General features: G+C 41.9%; 1 protein-coding gene across 4 annotated transcripts in view; it reads left to right on the forward strand.

Annotated features, from left to right (window-relative positions):
* Window positions 1–16796, forward strand: part of vps13c (vacuolar protein sorting 13 homolog C) — a 298634-nt gene that overhangs the window by 233367 nt on the left and 48471 nt on the right. For all 4 annotated transcript variants that reach the window (XM_080216043.1, XM_080216044.1, XM_080216045.1 and 1 more), the window contains 5 exons: window positions 23–156; window positions 1802–1928; window positions 2922–3157; window positions 12163–12307; window positions 14741–14875. In XM_080216043.1, the coding sequence (XP_080072169.1) occupies window positions 23–156; window positions 1802–1928; window positions 2922–3157; window positions 12163–12307; window positions 14741–14875 (777 nt within the window). The remainder of the gene's footprint in view (window positions 1–22; window positions 157–1801; window positions 1929–2921; window positions 3158–12162; window positions 12308–14740; window positions 14876–16796) is intronic.

Genomic DNA, 16796 nt, shown 5'->3' on the forward strand with positions numbered 1-16796 from the left:
ACATTTTTTTTTCCTTTGGCAGTGTGGTGGAGTTATCGTGGATGTGAATGTTGCAGATCATAGCACAGTGATCACTTTTACAGACTATTATGATGGTTCTGCACCAGCCCTCATCATAAACCATACAATGGCTGTGAAGTTTCGCTTCAAGCAAAGGTATGTGAGATCGTCATAGCCAACACTTAACTGAATTGGCTTGCAAATCCCCAGTGGATGTTCAAGGTCTTTAAGTGTTTAGATTGTTACGTGGCTAAGATGGGTAGAGAGGGATATGGGCCAAACGTGGGTATTGGGAGTAGCTTAGTGGTTTCCAAAAAAAAGAGTGGCATGGACAAGTTGGGTCGAAGGGCCTGCTTCCATGCTGTAAACCTCTATGACGTGGGTATGTTGGCGTTGGACTGGCGTAAACACAGTAAAAAGTCTGACAACACCAGGTTTTAGTCCAACCTATTTATTTGATAATATACTCACAAGCTTTCGGGGTTAGCCCCTGACAAAGGGGCTAACCCCGAAAGCTTGTGAGTATATTATCAAATAAATAGGTTGGACTAAAACCTGGTGTTGTCAGACTTTTTACAACCTCTGTGACGCCAGTTAATCAATTATTGATGTTTGGGGGGAGAACAGTCACCAGAGTATTTAAATGCTCTTCTGTTAATTTTTGGCAAAGGATCTTTTGGCTCGAGGGAATCTGGGGTGCACTTGAGAAGATTGGGTACTTGTTTGAACAGACAGCCTTGGTTTCATGTCTCATCCTAAAGAGGACAGTTATGATATTTTGGTACTCTCCTGTTTTCTTTGAAGCAAAAAACTCAGTTATGCCAAGTCCTGAATGGAGCTTCAACTGAGCCAAGGTGCATTTGAAATAGAAAAAAATTACTTGCTGTTGAAGTAAATCAATTTCATTCTCTCATACATTCTCAAATTATCTATTTAGAATTTTAATATTTATTTATTTATACATTTAGTGCATCCATTATAATTTGTTCCAGTACTCCAGTGGCGCAGTCGGTCTGCATGTAGTACTTGTAGAGCAGTGCAGCCAGCGAGCTATGCTGAGGTTGTAAATTCAAGCCTTCCCTGATGTTTAGGGTGGCACAGTGGTTAGCACTGCTGTCTCACAACGCTAGGGAGCCAGGTTTGATTCCCGGTTTGGGTCACTGTCTGTGTGGAGTTTGCACGTTCTCCCCATGTCTGCATGGGTTTCCTCCGGGTGTTCCGGTTTCTTCCCACAGTCCAAAAGACGTGCTGGTCAGCTGCATTGGCCAAGCTAAATTGTCCCTCAGGTGACCCATACAGGTGCCGGAGTGTGGCAACAAGGGGATTTGCACAGTAACTTCATTGCAGTGTTAATGTAAACCTACTTGTGACTCATAAATAAACTCATTACAGATACAAAACTACCTTGGGTATCAAACTCTGCTCATTGGTCGCTTTCTGATGTGAGATGGAAAGTTTTGGCTTTAATTGACTTGAGCACATCATCAAGGCTGATACTGAGCAGTGCATTGCACTCACCAGGGTTCTGTTCCACAGGAGACACTTGCATGAAATCCTAACATATTGGATTGTGTATCTTATTAATGTAGTTAAATCCTACGGATCAACGTGCTAGCTTCTCCGCACAATGAATTTCTGCATCGGCTAAGCAATTGTGATAGCAAAGATATACACAGGAGTTATTTTCTGTTAATGTGCTTCTATTTTTTGCACAGGGATTATATGACTGTTAAATGAGATGTCTTGTTTGTGAATAGTTTACGTTCTTCTAACTGCTCATTTGTCCTTTCCTGCCCTATAGTGGATTACAGGAGGAGTTGATACTAAACCCAGGAGAGGCTCGGTTATTTGCATGGGCTGACCCTACTGCTATCAGGAAACTGAACTGGGGTTGTGTCTGGAAAACTGGAGAACTTGACCTGTTAAAGGTACGTAGGTGTTACCTGTACAAAAAAAAACACTTAAAAGTTTACTTGCACTGGAACCCGGTTGAACTCTGGTGACTTTGTCAAACAGGAATGTAGTCTTAATATTTAGAATTTTACTTAGAACTTTAAAAACCACCAATCAGTTAGCAGTCAGTTAAGTGTAAGTAATTGCCTGAATGTGAAATGATTACTGTGAGCTGGAAGTTAACTGAGCAGTTGTAACCTGAGTTGAAAGTCACACAAAATCAGAATGATCTGCCTTGTAAACATAGAGAATTTGGTAAGCAGAAAATTGGTGAAGAGGTTAGGGGTGATTAAAATAAGTCAAGTGAATTAGTTACATATAGTCATCAATAAATTCTTAATTCCAGGTTTTATTTATTGAATTCAAATGCTACCATCTGCCATGGTGGGATCTGAACCTACCTCCCCAGAACATTAGCTGAATTTCTGGATTAATGGTTTAGCTATAATACCACTAGACCATTGCCTCCCCTAACCAGCATGATTTAATGAAAGAAAAATTGTGTTTGACCAACCTGTTAGAGTTCTTTGAGACTGTAACTAGTAAGTTGGATCAAGGGAAGCCTGGAGGTGTCGTGTATTTAAATTTTCAGAAGGTATTTGATAAAGTGCATATTGAGAACGAATGAAAGGAAGCATGTCTACATTCAAGTGGTTTGCATAATCCTGACATTCTTCGAGTGCTGGAAAATGTGACAGGAGCCAAACACTGGTTTGCAAACCATTGCACCTGCTGTGGGTATTTGGGTTTCAAGAAAGGATGTAGCTGCAGAAAATGGGTTCCACGATTCTCTGTTCTTTTCCCTCTCCTCACTCTGATGCCCTAATGTAGAGAGGTGACAAGCTAACTCCTTAAGTTAACACTTGTTTCTGTGTGGACTACAACTTGCAGCATAACAAAATTACTAACTTTTCTAAGGAAGTCCTCTGGCCCAGTTATCTCATTGATGGAATAATTTTATTTTCTAGGATCAGTTTGGGCAGTTCCTTTGGGAACGTAACAATCAGATTCACTGGGTATCGTTCCTCGATGGGAGGCAGCGCGTGCTGGTGTTCACTGAAGATGTTGCTGTTGTCTCTAAAGCACGGCAGGCTGAGGACTTGAAACAGTTTGACAAGGGAGTGATAGTCTCACTTCATAGCCTGGGACTGTCGCTTGTTAATAACGAAAGCAGACAGGAAATCGCTTATGTAGGAATTACCAGGTAAGCTTGATTCGCTTTTTCCTCCTACGAGAATGGTTTAAGGAAATGACTGCGTACTGAGACCAGCAAATGCAATCGAAGCTTTTAATTACAAGTGGAGAAAGTTTGACTCATCTGGTAAATTGAATTAAGTCATTTAAATCAAGCACTGCAGGAAATGCTCTGCAACAGATGATTCAAATTGAGCAACTTAAAATTACCAGGGTACAGTGTACCATATAAATAACTAAATAACATTGACAGCAAGGATGGAGCCATTAAAATTCATAATTTACCACAATATGTGTGAAGAAAAAAGAGAATCCACCTCGTCACTGTGCTGCCAAGTAAATATATCATATCTCAGCGTATTTACCCCAAACCCTCAGTGCTTCAGACCCATTAATGCAGCAGCTTTTCCAATACTCGTGTTTAGTCTGACACCGATGGTAGCACAATCACTTCCCAGGATTCTAGCTTTATAAAATAATTGAGTGAGTTCATCCAACCCGGAAAGACCTGTTTCAGCATTTTCTTATTTCTAGCATGATTCCACATTCTTTATCTTTCATTAAATTATCAGAAATGTAACGATATTTGTGTTTAAAAGCTTCCAACTGTCACTGCTAAATTTGATAAATTAAATCTGTGCCTCGCTGCCTTTCTCTCTCATTTTGGTTGGAAGTAGTGTTCTGGATTTGTCTTCTCCGCGCACAGTATATGGGAATGAGGTGAAATACCCACATGAAAGCACCTTTGCATCTCTTAAATGTCCATCCCAATATTCCATTTCAATCTAAGTGTTATTCCAGTTGTGGCTCAAAATATCTAACATTGGTGACTAGAATTTTGTCTGCACCACCACCTTGTGCATCTTTGTCCAGAAGCCAACAGTGTAACTGGGGTGGTATAATTAGAATGGAGTTTTCCCATAACTTCCTTGTTCCATGCTAATGTTTTATCTCCGACACTGTGTGCTTATTTTGTATCCGCATAACCCCACTCATTGACCCTGAATGTCAGGGGGACTCACAACACCAGGTTAAAGTCCAACAGGTTTATTTGATAGCAAAAGCCACTAGGTTTCGGAGCGCTACCCCTTCATCAGGTGAGTGGGAGTTCTATTCACAAACAGGGCGTATAAATACACAAACTCAATTTACAAAATAATAGTTGGAATGCAAGTCGTTACAGGTAATCAAGTCTTAAAGGTACAGACAATGTGACTGGAGAGTGTGTTAAGCACAAATTAGAGATGTGTATCCAGACAGGACAGTTACTGAGATTTTGCGAGCCCAGGCAAATCATAGGGGCTACAGATAGTGTGACATGAACCCAAGATCCTGGTTGAGGCTGTCGTCGGGTGCGGAATTTGGCTATCAGTCTCTGCTCAGTGACTCTGCGTTGTCGTGTGTTGTGAAGGCTGCCTTGGGTAACGCTTACCTGAAGATCAGAGGCCGAATGCCCGTGATTGCTGAAGTATTCCCCAACAAGAAGAGCACACTCTTGTCTGGTGATCGTTGAGCGGTGTTCATTCATCCATTGTTGTAGCGTCTGGATGGTCTCCCCAGTGTACCATGCCTCGGGACATCCTTTCCTGCAGTTGGCCGAGTTGCGAGAATATGTACCCTGTACCTGGTGGATGGTGTTCACACGTGAGATGATGGCATAAGTGTTGATGATCTGGCACATCTTGCAGAGGTTGCTGTGGTAGGGTTGTGTGGTGTCATGGTCACTATTCTCCTGAAGGCTGGGTAGTTTGCTGCGGACAGTGGTCTGTTTGAGATTATGCAGTTGTTTGAAGGTAAGAAGTGGGGTGTGGGGATGGCCTTGGCAAGACGTTCGTCTTCATCACTGACATGTTGAAGGCTCTGGAGAAGATGTCGTGGCTTCTTCGCTCCGGGGAAGTACTGGACGATGAAGGGTACTCTGTCCACCGTGTCCTATATTTGCTTTCTGAGGAGGTCGGTGCGGTTTTTTTTGCTGTGGTGTGTTGGAACTGTCTGATCGATGAGTCAAGTGCCATATCCTGCTCTTAGGGCATCTTTCAGCGCCTGGAGGTGTCTGTTGCGATCCTCCTCATCTGAGCAGATCCTGCGTATACGGAGGGTTTGTCCATAGCAGATGGCTTCTTTAACATGTTTAGGGTGGAAGCTGGAGAAGTGGAGCATCATGGGGTTATCCCTGGGCTTGCGGTACAGTGAAGTGCTGAGGTGGCCTCTGACCTTCGGGTAAGCATTCTCCGAGGTGGCCTTCACGACACATGACAATGCAGCGTCGCTGAGCAGAGACTGATAGCCAAGTTCTGCACACATGAGAACGGCCTCAACTGGGATCTTGGTTTTTGTCACACTATCTGTAATCCACATGACTTGCCTGGACGTGCAAAATCTCACTAACAGTCCTGCCTGGAGACAATACACATCTCTTTAACCTGTGCTAACGCTCTCTCTCCACTCACATTGTCTGTACCTTTAAGACTTGATTACCTGTAATGACTCGCATTCCAACCATTATTCTGTAAATTGAGTTTGTGTCTTTATATGCCCTGTTTGTGAATAGAACCTACACTGACCTGATGAAGGAGCAGCGCTCCGAAAGCTAGTGGTGTTTGCTACCAAATAAACCTGTTGGACTTTAACCTGGTGTTGAGAGACTTCTTCCTGTGTTTACCCCAGTCTAATGCCGGCATCTCCACATGTCAGGGGGACTAGCAGGGTAAATGAGTGGGGTAGTGGGGATTGGGGTTGAATAGGTGCAGACTCAATGGGTTGAATAGCCTCCTTCTGCATGTAGAGTTTTTATGATTTCAATGCTCAGTTTTTAACTATTTATAGACTTTATCAATGACTTGGATGAAGGGATCATATGTACTTTGATACATTTTATAATGCTACAAAAAAGGCTAGGAAAGAAGGTAGTTGTTTGCAAGTACAGCAAGTGATTAGAAGGTAAAGAGATTTTTAAAAAATAATTCATAGGTGTGGGAGTTGCTGGCTAGGCCAGCATTTATTGCACATCTCTAAATACTATTCTCCTTAATAGCTTCTCTTTACATGCACTTGTGATTCACCTTGGATACAGCATGTGTTACAGTTCTACATTCTCACCATTAAGAAGTTTCTCCATCAGATTTATTAGTGATTATCATATATTTAACCAATGGCTCAGTGAGATCCATACAGTTCAGCATGTGGATAGCTGTTTTACTGATGGTTGAGTGCTCAGCCTGTCCATTGCCACATGTTGCTTCCTGCTAGGGAAGGAAGTGATTTACTGAGGTCGGTACGTTGAGGTAAAATTGTAAGCTCATTCCATTGCCACTGAAGCTAATCCGATCAGTGTACATGCAGCATAATCTATTCTCAGTCCTTTTGCTTTGAGACCCAGCTATTACCCTGCATGGTGTGATATCGTTCAGGCATCTAAGTTGAGTTATGAAGAAAGATGTGTATGTGGTTGAACCTTTAAATTCTATTCATTTATCAGCCAGTGACAGTGAATGCCACATCCTCTTGTTGTGTAATGCCTATTGGTTTCCTTTTAGTTTGTAGTAGTTAAATAGACAAACTATTTTTAATACTGTATTTTGTTGCAAGAGTTGTGTATTGTATATAAAGACACCACCTTTGAAGTGCAGTACCCACTTATTAAGTTGCAGCTCAACGACACTGGTTAAATTGCTGTCGCCCAGCTGGTCCACAAGCAGGTTAGCATCGATCCTTGCATGTGAGAATGAGTTCACACCGTATCTGACTGTGCAGTGACAATTAGAAATATTGCATTATGTACCTCGATTCCCTCCAGCAGCAACTATGCAAGGGACACAATTTACACTGCACGCAGAAACTTCCTCTCTTTTTGAGAGGGGAAGAGTCAAAGACACATGGACTTCTTCAAACAAGCAGCATCTTGTATTTTGTTCATGGTAATCCTTTCAGCTGTACGCATTTGTCTGCCCATAACTTGCATGCAGCAAATGAGAAAGGATGAGTTGATTGAAGATGGGAAGGCAGCTGGCTGGATATATGTTTCCTTAGTAAAACTAGGACCATCTGTATCGAAAATAAGATTAAATGAATGATCTACAATTTGAGGCATGCTTTCCTATTTTGGATATACCATATATACTTGTGTAGAAGATGGGGAAATTTATGTCCTTTTTGGGCTGAAGGTGGGGAAGGGTAATATTTATCCTGCTGGAGAGTTTCAGGATAGCCCAGCAGACACAGTGTAGTGATTTAATAATCAGCAGGAAACACTACTGAACTTGGGAAGGAGGGTTGCAATTTAAAATGTTACTGTGCTAGGGATGAAACAACTTCCTGCAATTGCTGACGGGAATTTACTGATTTTAAACATGAGCTAATAGCGAGAAAACCAAAGTGAGGTTTTTGTTCAGCGAAGTTTTGTGATGTTGACATGAGTGATGGATTTGGTGTGTGGAATATGGGAGATCACCTTCTACGTCAGTATATATGATAAATGCATGTTGCTGCTTTTGGAATGTGCATTTTCTACGAGAACATGTGCTATGTTTAAAATTTACTATGTTTATATTTTGCGTCTAGTATTGAATTCAAATTACGTTTCAGTAACTGTTAACTTCAGAATTTTCTTTTCAGTGTTCACTAATGTCTTACGCTGAATTATTTTTCTTCCTCTTGTGTTCTTCCTTATTTCTTCTTCCGGTAAAGTATTTCACAGTATTGAACTGAGCCTTGAATACGGAGCCCCTCTCTACTACAATTCAAACCCAATGTCTTAAACATTGGGAGCACACTGAGTATATGAGCCACAGTTTACCAGAGATTCCACAAGAGATGTAGAGCTTACTCCCTCTTTTCACAGATGTAGTTACTTGTTTTGCTGTGCATATATTCTAGCATGAACACTTAATTTTGTATAACTATCACAGGGGATGGCAAGTTGGATCCAAAATTGGCTCAGTGACAGGAAGCAAAGGGTAATGTTCGATAGATGTTTTCGCAAATGGAAAATGATTTCCAGTGGCATTCCACAGGGCTCAGTGTTTGGATCCTTGTTGGATCCTCGCTGTTGGTTGTATATAATAATGATTTAGACAAAGGAATGGCATGGCACAATGGCTCAGTGGTTAGCACTGCTGCCTCAAAGCGCCAGAGACCTGGGTTTAATTTCAACCTTGGGTGATTGTGAGGAGTTTGCGCATTCTCCCCGTGTCTATATGTGTTTCCTCCCACAGTCCAAAGATGTACAGGTTAGGTGGATTGACCATACTAATTGTCCCTTAGGGTCTACAGATGTGTAAGTGAGGTGGATTAGCCATGATAAATTTGCAGGTTACAGGGATAGGGCAGTGGAGAGGGCCTGGGTGGGTTGCTATTTCAGAGAGTTGGTGCAGACTCAAAGGATGGAATGGCCTCTTTCTACACTGGAACAATCTTATTGTTTTATGGGAAGCATGATTAGGAAATTTTCAGATTGAATGCAATGCAGAGAAGTGTGAGGTGATGCATTTTGAGAGGGCAAATAAAGCAAGGAAATATTCAAATTAGAAGATATTGAGCGAGGTTGAGGAAGTGAGATCTTGGAGTGCTCGTCCAAAGGTCCTTGAAGGTGGCAGAACAGGTGAACAAGGTGGTCAAGAAAGTATGTGGAATGCTTTCCTTTGTTTGATGAGGTTTTGAATACAAAAGCAAGGATGTAACAATGGAATTGTGTAAAACGCTGGTTAGGCCACAGATGGAGTTTTGTGTATAGTTCTGGTCACCACATTACGGGAAAGATATAATTGTTCTGGAGAGCGAGTGCAGATGAGATTCACAAGAATGTTGCTCGAGCTTGGAAATTGCAGCTGTGAGGACAGATTGGATAGGTTGGAGTTGTTTTCCTTACAACTGAGAAAGCTAAGAGGTGACCTCATTAACATCTACGCAACTATAAGGGGCCAAGATTGGGTAGAAAGGAAAGACTTGTTTCCCCTAGCTGAGGAGTCATTTATCAGGGGGCAAAGATTTAAGGTGATTGATAGATGATTAAAGGGGACATGAGGAAAGCCAGAGGGTGGTGGGTGTCTGTAATTCACTGCCTAAGTTAGTGGTTGAGTCTGAAATGTTCATTTAAGATGCTGTAACCTGTAAGGCGGTGGACCAGGTGCTGGAAAATTGGGATTAAAATGAGATGCCAGGGTCTTGTCTTCTCTTGGCTGGTGCTGACATGATGGGCTGAATGGCCTTTTTATGAGCTGTAACCCTTCTATGGTTCAGTGATCCATTGGCCAATTAAAATTAAAAGTTTATGCGGAAAGGAAGTGGTGGCCCTGAAAGAAAAGTGACTGCCCCTGGGAAAGTTGTTAATTGAAACACTTGGATCGTTGTTAAGATGTTGGTGAGGTCAGAGGTGAAACGTGTGTCAACTGAGAGGGTACAGAGGAGATTTACAAGGATGTTGCCTGGATTGGGAGGCATGCCTTATGAAGTTAGGTTGAGGGAGCTGGGACTCTTTTCCCTGGAGAGACGAAGGTTGAGAGGCGACCTGATAGAAGTTTACAAAATGTTGAGAGGAATAGATAGGGTGGACTCTCAGAGGCTATTTCCCCGGGTTGAAATGGTTGCTACGAGAGGACACAGATTTAAGGTGCAAGGAGGGAAGTTCAGAAGTGATGTTAGGGGTAAGTTTTTCACTCAGAGGGTGGTGAGTGAATGGAATCGGCTGCCGTCGGTGGTGGTGGAGGCGAACTCGCTGGGGTCTTTTAAAAGACTTCTGGATGAGTATATGGGGTTTAATGAGATTGAGGGTTATAGATAGGTCTGTAGGTTGGTAGGTGTTGATGTGATCTGCGCAACTCGTGGGCCGAAGGGCCTGTTTGTGCTGTAGTGTTCTATGTTCTAAATTGCAACCAGCTGAAAGCAAACCCAGGTAAATGCAATTATAGAGTGATCAGAGCTACCATGTAAGAAATAGCTGAGGCCTTAACAGATATCTTTGCATCCTCTTTGACCACAGGCGTGGTTCCAGAGGACTGGAAAATAGTCAATATTTTCCAGTAATAGCCAATAGCCCATCTTTAAGAAAGGAAGCACGGATAACCCAGGAAATTACAGGCTGGTGGGCCTGACATCAGTGATGGAGCTGCTTTTGGAGAAGATACTGAGGGACAGGATATATGCACTTTTGGAGGAAAATGGACTAGTTAGTGACAGGCAACAGTTTTGTACAGGGAAGGTCTCACCAACTTGATTGAGTTTTTTGAAGAGATGTTAAAGACTGTTGAAGAAGGAAGGGCTATGGATGTAGTTTATATAGACTTTACTAAGGTGTTTAACAAGGTCCCACATGGCAGACTGATATAAAAGCTGAAAATGTAGGATTCGGGATGGGTTGGCTAGATGGAAACAGAACTGGCTTGGTTATAGAAGATAGTGGGGTGGAAGGGTGTTCCTCAAAATGGAGATCTGCAGATAGTGGCGTTCTGTAGGGATCAGTGCTTGGACCTTGTTGTTTGCAAGATATATAAATGATCTGGAGGAAAATGTGGGTGGTCTAATTAGTAAGTTTGAGGATGACATGAAGATTGATGGAGTTGCAGATAATGCAGGGGATTGTCAGAGGATACAACAAGATATTGAAAGATTGGAGACTTGGGCACAGAAATGGCAGATGGAGTTTAATCTGGACAAATGTGAGGTGATGTATTTTAGATGATCACATTTAGATGTGAATTATGCTGTAAATGGCAGAACCCTTAGGTACTTTAACATACAGAGGGATCTGGGCATGCAGGTCCACGTGGATAGGGAGGGAATAGAGGGACACGGACTGAGGGCAGAAGGTTTTTTTTTTGAGCTTAGTTAGGGCATCATGATCGGCTCAGGCTTGGAGAGGCCAAAGGGCCTGTTCCTGTGCTGTACTTTCCTTTGTTCCCAGTTGAGAGTGCTTTCACATTTTTGGCCATATGGGAAGATGGGATAAATTATAACGTTAAGCAAAAAATACAAGGAACCAAGTAAAAATTTGTTGTGATTGCTGATAATAAATATATCTATGCATCTATGCAAAGGTGGTCAATTGAAAATTACTGGTAGACAGCTGCGTTCTGAGAATTAAGAAATATTTTATTGACTAATAGTTGCTTCAGACCATTTTTACCCGAGAGGGGAAGTTGGTATTAGATGTAAATCAAAAGAATAACTAGATAAATAACGGATAAAAAGGTTGAATGTTTTCAAAATAGGCAAACATTAAAGGACATGCTTCCTGAAGTAGGCATTGTTAAATGTGGCTTTTTTTTAGCATTGTTAAATTCAAAGAAATAATGAGAATTAAGATATGGTTGATGACTCATTTATTTGAAAAAAGGGTTAGGAAAATGCATAAACTGTAAAGCAGTAAGCTCCTGTAAAGAAAACCTTTTAAATATTTTGAGGTTTCATGGAAAAATCTGAATTTAAGGTAGAAAGATCTTCAGTGATTTGTGGGGAAAGTATGTCATAGATTTTCAGAATACACGTCAAGAATTGTGGACTAAGATGCAACTTAGTTTGGAAAGAAAAAATTTGGTGGCTGTAAATGTGGACATTCAAAGCTGAGAATACTCCAGGATCAAGCTTGGCCTGAGACCAGCTAGACTAGAAATGTTCTCATTTGAACTATAGAATGCAATTTTTTGTTCCTGAGAAAGTAGAATGGGTAAAAAAAAATCACTGTGACAAGGCTCAGATGATAGGAATTTAAGTGTAAATAAATGTGTAAGAAATGGGTAGGAAATGATGAAATCCAGCCGAATAGTTTAACTAAAGTGCAATTGACCTCTGTGAAGCGAGCCATTGGCAGACCCAGTTTTGGGATGCTTATCTCAGTCTCTGGAGAGAGACAAATTTAGATGCGGTGAGTTGGCAGATAATGGAGTTGTGTGAAGAGATTGAGGCTGCTGTGAAAAGGTTCATTTTCATCAGTCCTAATTATTTTGGCATGCCAAAATTGTTGTACGTTTCCTTGAATTGAAGTTACGTTTGTGTTTAATTGGTATTTTGTTCTGACTTTAGTTCAGGTGTTGTGTGGGAAATGAAACGGAAACAACGCTGGAAGCCATTTAGTCAAAAGCACATCAATCTTTTGGAACAGAACTACCAGACGTACCTGATCGCCAAGACTCCAGAACAATGGATGACGTTGGACAGCAGCTTGGAGGTAACTCGTATGGGGAAAGGTTAAATAGTTTGGGACTCATTGGAATTTAGATGAATGAGAGGTAACCTCATTGCCACATATTGGATTCTTAAAGGTTCAACAGGGTAAATGCTGAGAGGTTGTTTCCCCTTGTAGGAGAGTCGAGGACCACAGGGTGTAGCCTCAGAATAAAGGGGTATCAATTTAAGACTGAGATGAGGAGAAATCTCTTCTATCAGAGGGTTGTGTGTCTTTGGAACTCCTTGACACACACAGCTGTGGGGGCAGAGTCCTTGTGAATTTTAGGCTGAGACGGAGAGATTTTTGATCAGTAAGGGAATCAAGGCTCCCTGGAAAAGGGCAGAAAAGTGGACATGAGTAATGTCAGATCAACTGTGATCTTGTTTAAAGGCAGAGCAGGCTTGAGGGGCCAAACAACCTACTCTTGTTCCTATTTGTTATGGTCTTATGGTAACGTACAAATAGTACTTGCACGTTGTGGCTGGGTTCCAATGGATTGCCATTCATAACATTTTTTTGTCAGAAATGCAAGATTGCTGTGCTCTCTGTGTAACTGTTAAAATTTCCAAAGCTCGTTCGTGAAGTTGCTTAATGATTTCCTTTTTCTCCTCCTTTCACGAGCTTTTATTTCATTAGCACCCTTTAAAATAATAAAAGAAGAAATCTGAAATTGCAGTTACTTTCTGAAAGAATGAAAGTACAAGATTTTACGCTATAAAACAAAGCAAAAACAGTGCAGAAGGCAGCCATTTGGCATCAACTCCACACCAACTCCCCTAAACAGCATTCTCCTGAAGCCCACCCCCACCCTATCCCAATGACCCCATGTTATTTTGGTAACCACCTGTACTCAAACTCAGAATCAATACAAATTAAACGAATTAACAGGCAAATGGAAGTCAGTTTTAAATTAAATTATATTTTAAATGGCAGATACAGGTAACATAGTTACTAATTGGCTTGCTAGTCCACTCAACATGTGTCAACAGTCTCGGTCACAAAAGTCTTTGTTCATAGAATTCCTAGAGTGTCGGAGAAGCCATTCGGCCCATCGAGTCTGCACTGACCGTAATACCACCCAGGCCCCATCTCCATAACCCCACACATTTACCCCACTCATCCCTCTAACCTACGTATCCTGAGACACTAAGGGGCAATTTAGCATGGCCAATGCACCTAAACTGCACAACTTTGGACTTTCTTCCTGATGAAGAATTTCAGCTCTTGCTGATCTTGGGTTGCTTGTTGGCCAGTGGTGAGGCTAAATTGAAGCTCAGTGGGCATGGTGTTCGCCAAAAATGGTGAACTTCCTCAACTCTGCTTGTGACAGTTATTTGCTTATCTTCAAATAACAAAGAGCTGCTTAGTCTCAGTTGTTGGATCAAGCCTGCTGCTGCTTCAACCTGCCTGTACTGCACCACTGGAATCATCAGCATTTGAGCACCTGATGTTTGGCTCTCTGACCTTTGACACACTTTCAACCAGTTTCAGTCTACTTAAAAGTTTTTGTTTTCAATCTCAATTTCCTTTTTTGTTTCCTTTTTATTATTGTCCCTTTTCAATTAGGGTCTGTCTTAAAAAATACTAGCTTTAAAACAGTGGATTCCATCACAACATTTCTGGGCCATCTACGGACACACCCAGCACAGACCAATGCTGTGTTCAGTGAATGAATATGTATTTGAAATGTTGCAACAAGACCAAATGGCCACAACCCAATAAGCGTGTATATTTCCTGATAATGGAAAAGGAAAAGAACACACGTCTGACTCTTCTTCCTTTCCTCCCTTCCTCTGCCCTTGCCATAGGGGATTCTGAACCAACCTGTACAATTTAAAAGTCAAATGGAACAGCAGTTCTTCCTTAGTAGCCATGTGAAAGTAGATCTTTAACTAAACCTTTTCTGTATACAAAAGAAGTTAAGTAATCAACCCAATAATTAGGAACACAATCAAACTAGTACAGCAATTTAGCATTGATCCAAACAAGAAATAAAGAAAAATAAACAACAGTATAGCACAGGAACCAGCTCTTCAGCCGACCAAGCCTGCGCCGACACATGACACCTTTCTAAACTTTTGACTCAACGCACTCTGTATCCCTCTATTCCCTGCCTATTCATCTTTTTTAAAAAGGTGCCTCTTAAGCATTGCTATTGTATTTCCTTCTACCACTTCCTCTCTGCAGCACAATCCAGGCACTTATCACCCTCTGTGTAAAAGCCTTGCCCCTCACATCTTTAAAGTTGCCCCTTTTTAATCTTAAACCTCTAGTCCCCGAGTAGTTGACATTTCCAGCCTGGGAAAAAAAACTGATTATTCATTTTACCCAAACCTCTAGTAATTTTGTAAACTTAGATCAGGTCACCCCTCAGCCTCTGATGTCCAGGTTTTATATTTTGATAGCATGCTCATTATGGTTTTTTTTTTGCAGGTTAATTTTCAGACAATGCAAACCCGGTTGCCTCAGCGAATGGCTATCAGGAGAAATTTTTTATCTGGAATTCAGGTTGAATATAAGCAGTCTGCTCATCACAGGAGTTTACGTGCCCAGTTGTACTGGCTGCAGGTAAATTTTATTGTTTTACCTGCTCGCTGCACAAGTTTAACGGAGTTTTTATGTTGTGGAGGCGTTTTGAAAAGGCTACTCTGATCTAGGCAGTGTGCGACTAAACTTTCAACTAATGTGCCGCAGCATTTGCAACTATTTTGTGATCTAATATCCTGTTATCCAGCATTCTTTATAACCTAAAGTGTTTCATGTTTTTCATTCTTGAAGCAAGACCATATCATTGTGCTTCCTTTACAATTGCAGGGGAAGCTGTGTTGTATTAAAGAAGTTATGTTCAAAATTAAATGACGTAGAATGAAAAGTTCTCTGGAGTTTAGAAGAATGTGAGGTAATCTCGTTAAATTGAATGATATAAAAATCTGAGGGGGCTGGCAAGTTCACAGGGAGAGACTGTTCCGAGTCCTTGGGTAAGGGGGTCAAATATTTTAGGATACAAATTAGGAGAATTCTTTTCTGAATTTAAATGGAAATGAAAGTTTTAAAAAAAGAGAGAAAGGAGGTTTATAACAAATAACAAGGGAAAGATTTAGTTAAAAACAAAGGTGGTTATGGGAAGTACAGTCGATGGAGTGTACTTGTCAAAAGGCAGGTGATCAGGTCCCACAAAAGATAATTGTACAAGATGTAAACTCTTGGTATTGAGAGTGATGTATCATTATGGACAGAGAATTGACTAACAGGAACAGGGAGTATCGGGATACTTGGCTCATTTTCAGGTTGGCAAACTAGCAACTATTTGCAATCCATATTAATGATTTGGATAAGCCATAGCATGCATTGTCACTAAATTTGCTGATCTTACAAAGGTAAGTAGGGAAAAAAGTTACAAGGAGGATATTAAAAAGTCTACAAAGAATATGGTTAAGTGGGCAAAACATTGTAATGTGAGAAATTGAGATCCATTTTGGTAGGAAAAATGATAAAGCAAAATATTATTTAAATGTAGAGATTGTGTAATGCTGCAGTACAAAAGGATCTGAGATTCCCCAGACATGGATCTCACAATATCAGCAGATGGGTACAGCAAGTAATTAGGAAGACAAATGGAATATTACAAGGAGATGAAGTATAAAAACAGCAGGGATTTGACAATATTCTGACTTTTCGATAATGGAATTTATTCTTCAGTTTGTTTTCTAACCTTTGCCTCCCATCTGCCATCGCTGACTCCGATATGATCATGTGTGGAATGTGTAAGGAGGTCAGGGCGTCAGGGAGAGGGACTGCTCAGTGGGTGAATGGGGGGTGGTTAGGAAGGGGCTGTTCAGTAAGTGAGTTGGGGTTAGTGAGGCGTTTCTTGGAATGAGTGGAGTTTAGGGAGAGGCTGTTCAGGAGGGACAAGGGATTCAGAGGGGTTTAGGGAAAAGCTGCTGAGTGAGGGGCAGGGGAGTTTGGGGAGAGGGTGAAATGAGTGGGGTGTCAGAGAGAGGCTGCTCAATGATTGGGGGGGTTAGGGGTGGGCTGCTCAGTGAGTGAGTGGGGGTTTAAGGAGGGGCTGCTCAGTGAGTGGGGGGGGGTGTCAGGGAGGGGCTGTTCAGTGAGTGAGTGGGGGGCGTTAGGGATGGGCTGCTCAGTGAGTGAGTGGGGGTTTAAGGAGGGGCTGCTTAGTGAGTGAGTGGGGGGGGTCAGGGAGGGGCTGCTCAGTGAGTGAGTGGGGGTTTGGGGACGGGCTGCTCAGTGAGTTGGGGGGGCATCAGGGAGGGGCTGTTCAGTGAGTTGGGGGGGAGGCGTCAGGGATGGGCTGCTCAGTGAGTGAGTGGGGGGCGTTAGGGATGGGCTGCTCAGTGAGTGAGTGGGGGTTTAAGGAGGGGCTGCTCAGTGAGTGAGTGGGGGTTTGGGGATGGGCTGCTCAGTGAGTAGGGGGGGCATCAGGGAGGGGCTGTTCAGTGAGTTGGGGGGGAGGCGTCAGGGAGGGGCT

Source organism: Carcharhinus amblyrhynchos, chromosome 32 (assembly GCF_965287045.1).
Source record: "Carcharhinus amblyrhynchos chromosome 32, sCarAmb.v2.hapA, whole genome shotgun sequence".
In the NCBI taxonomy this organism is placed as follows: Eukaryota; Metazoa; Chordata; class Chondrichthyes; order Carcharhiniformes; family Carcharhinidae; genus Carcharhinus; species Carcharhinus amblyrhynchos.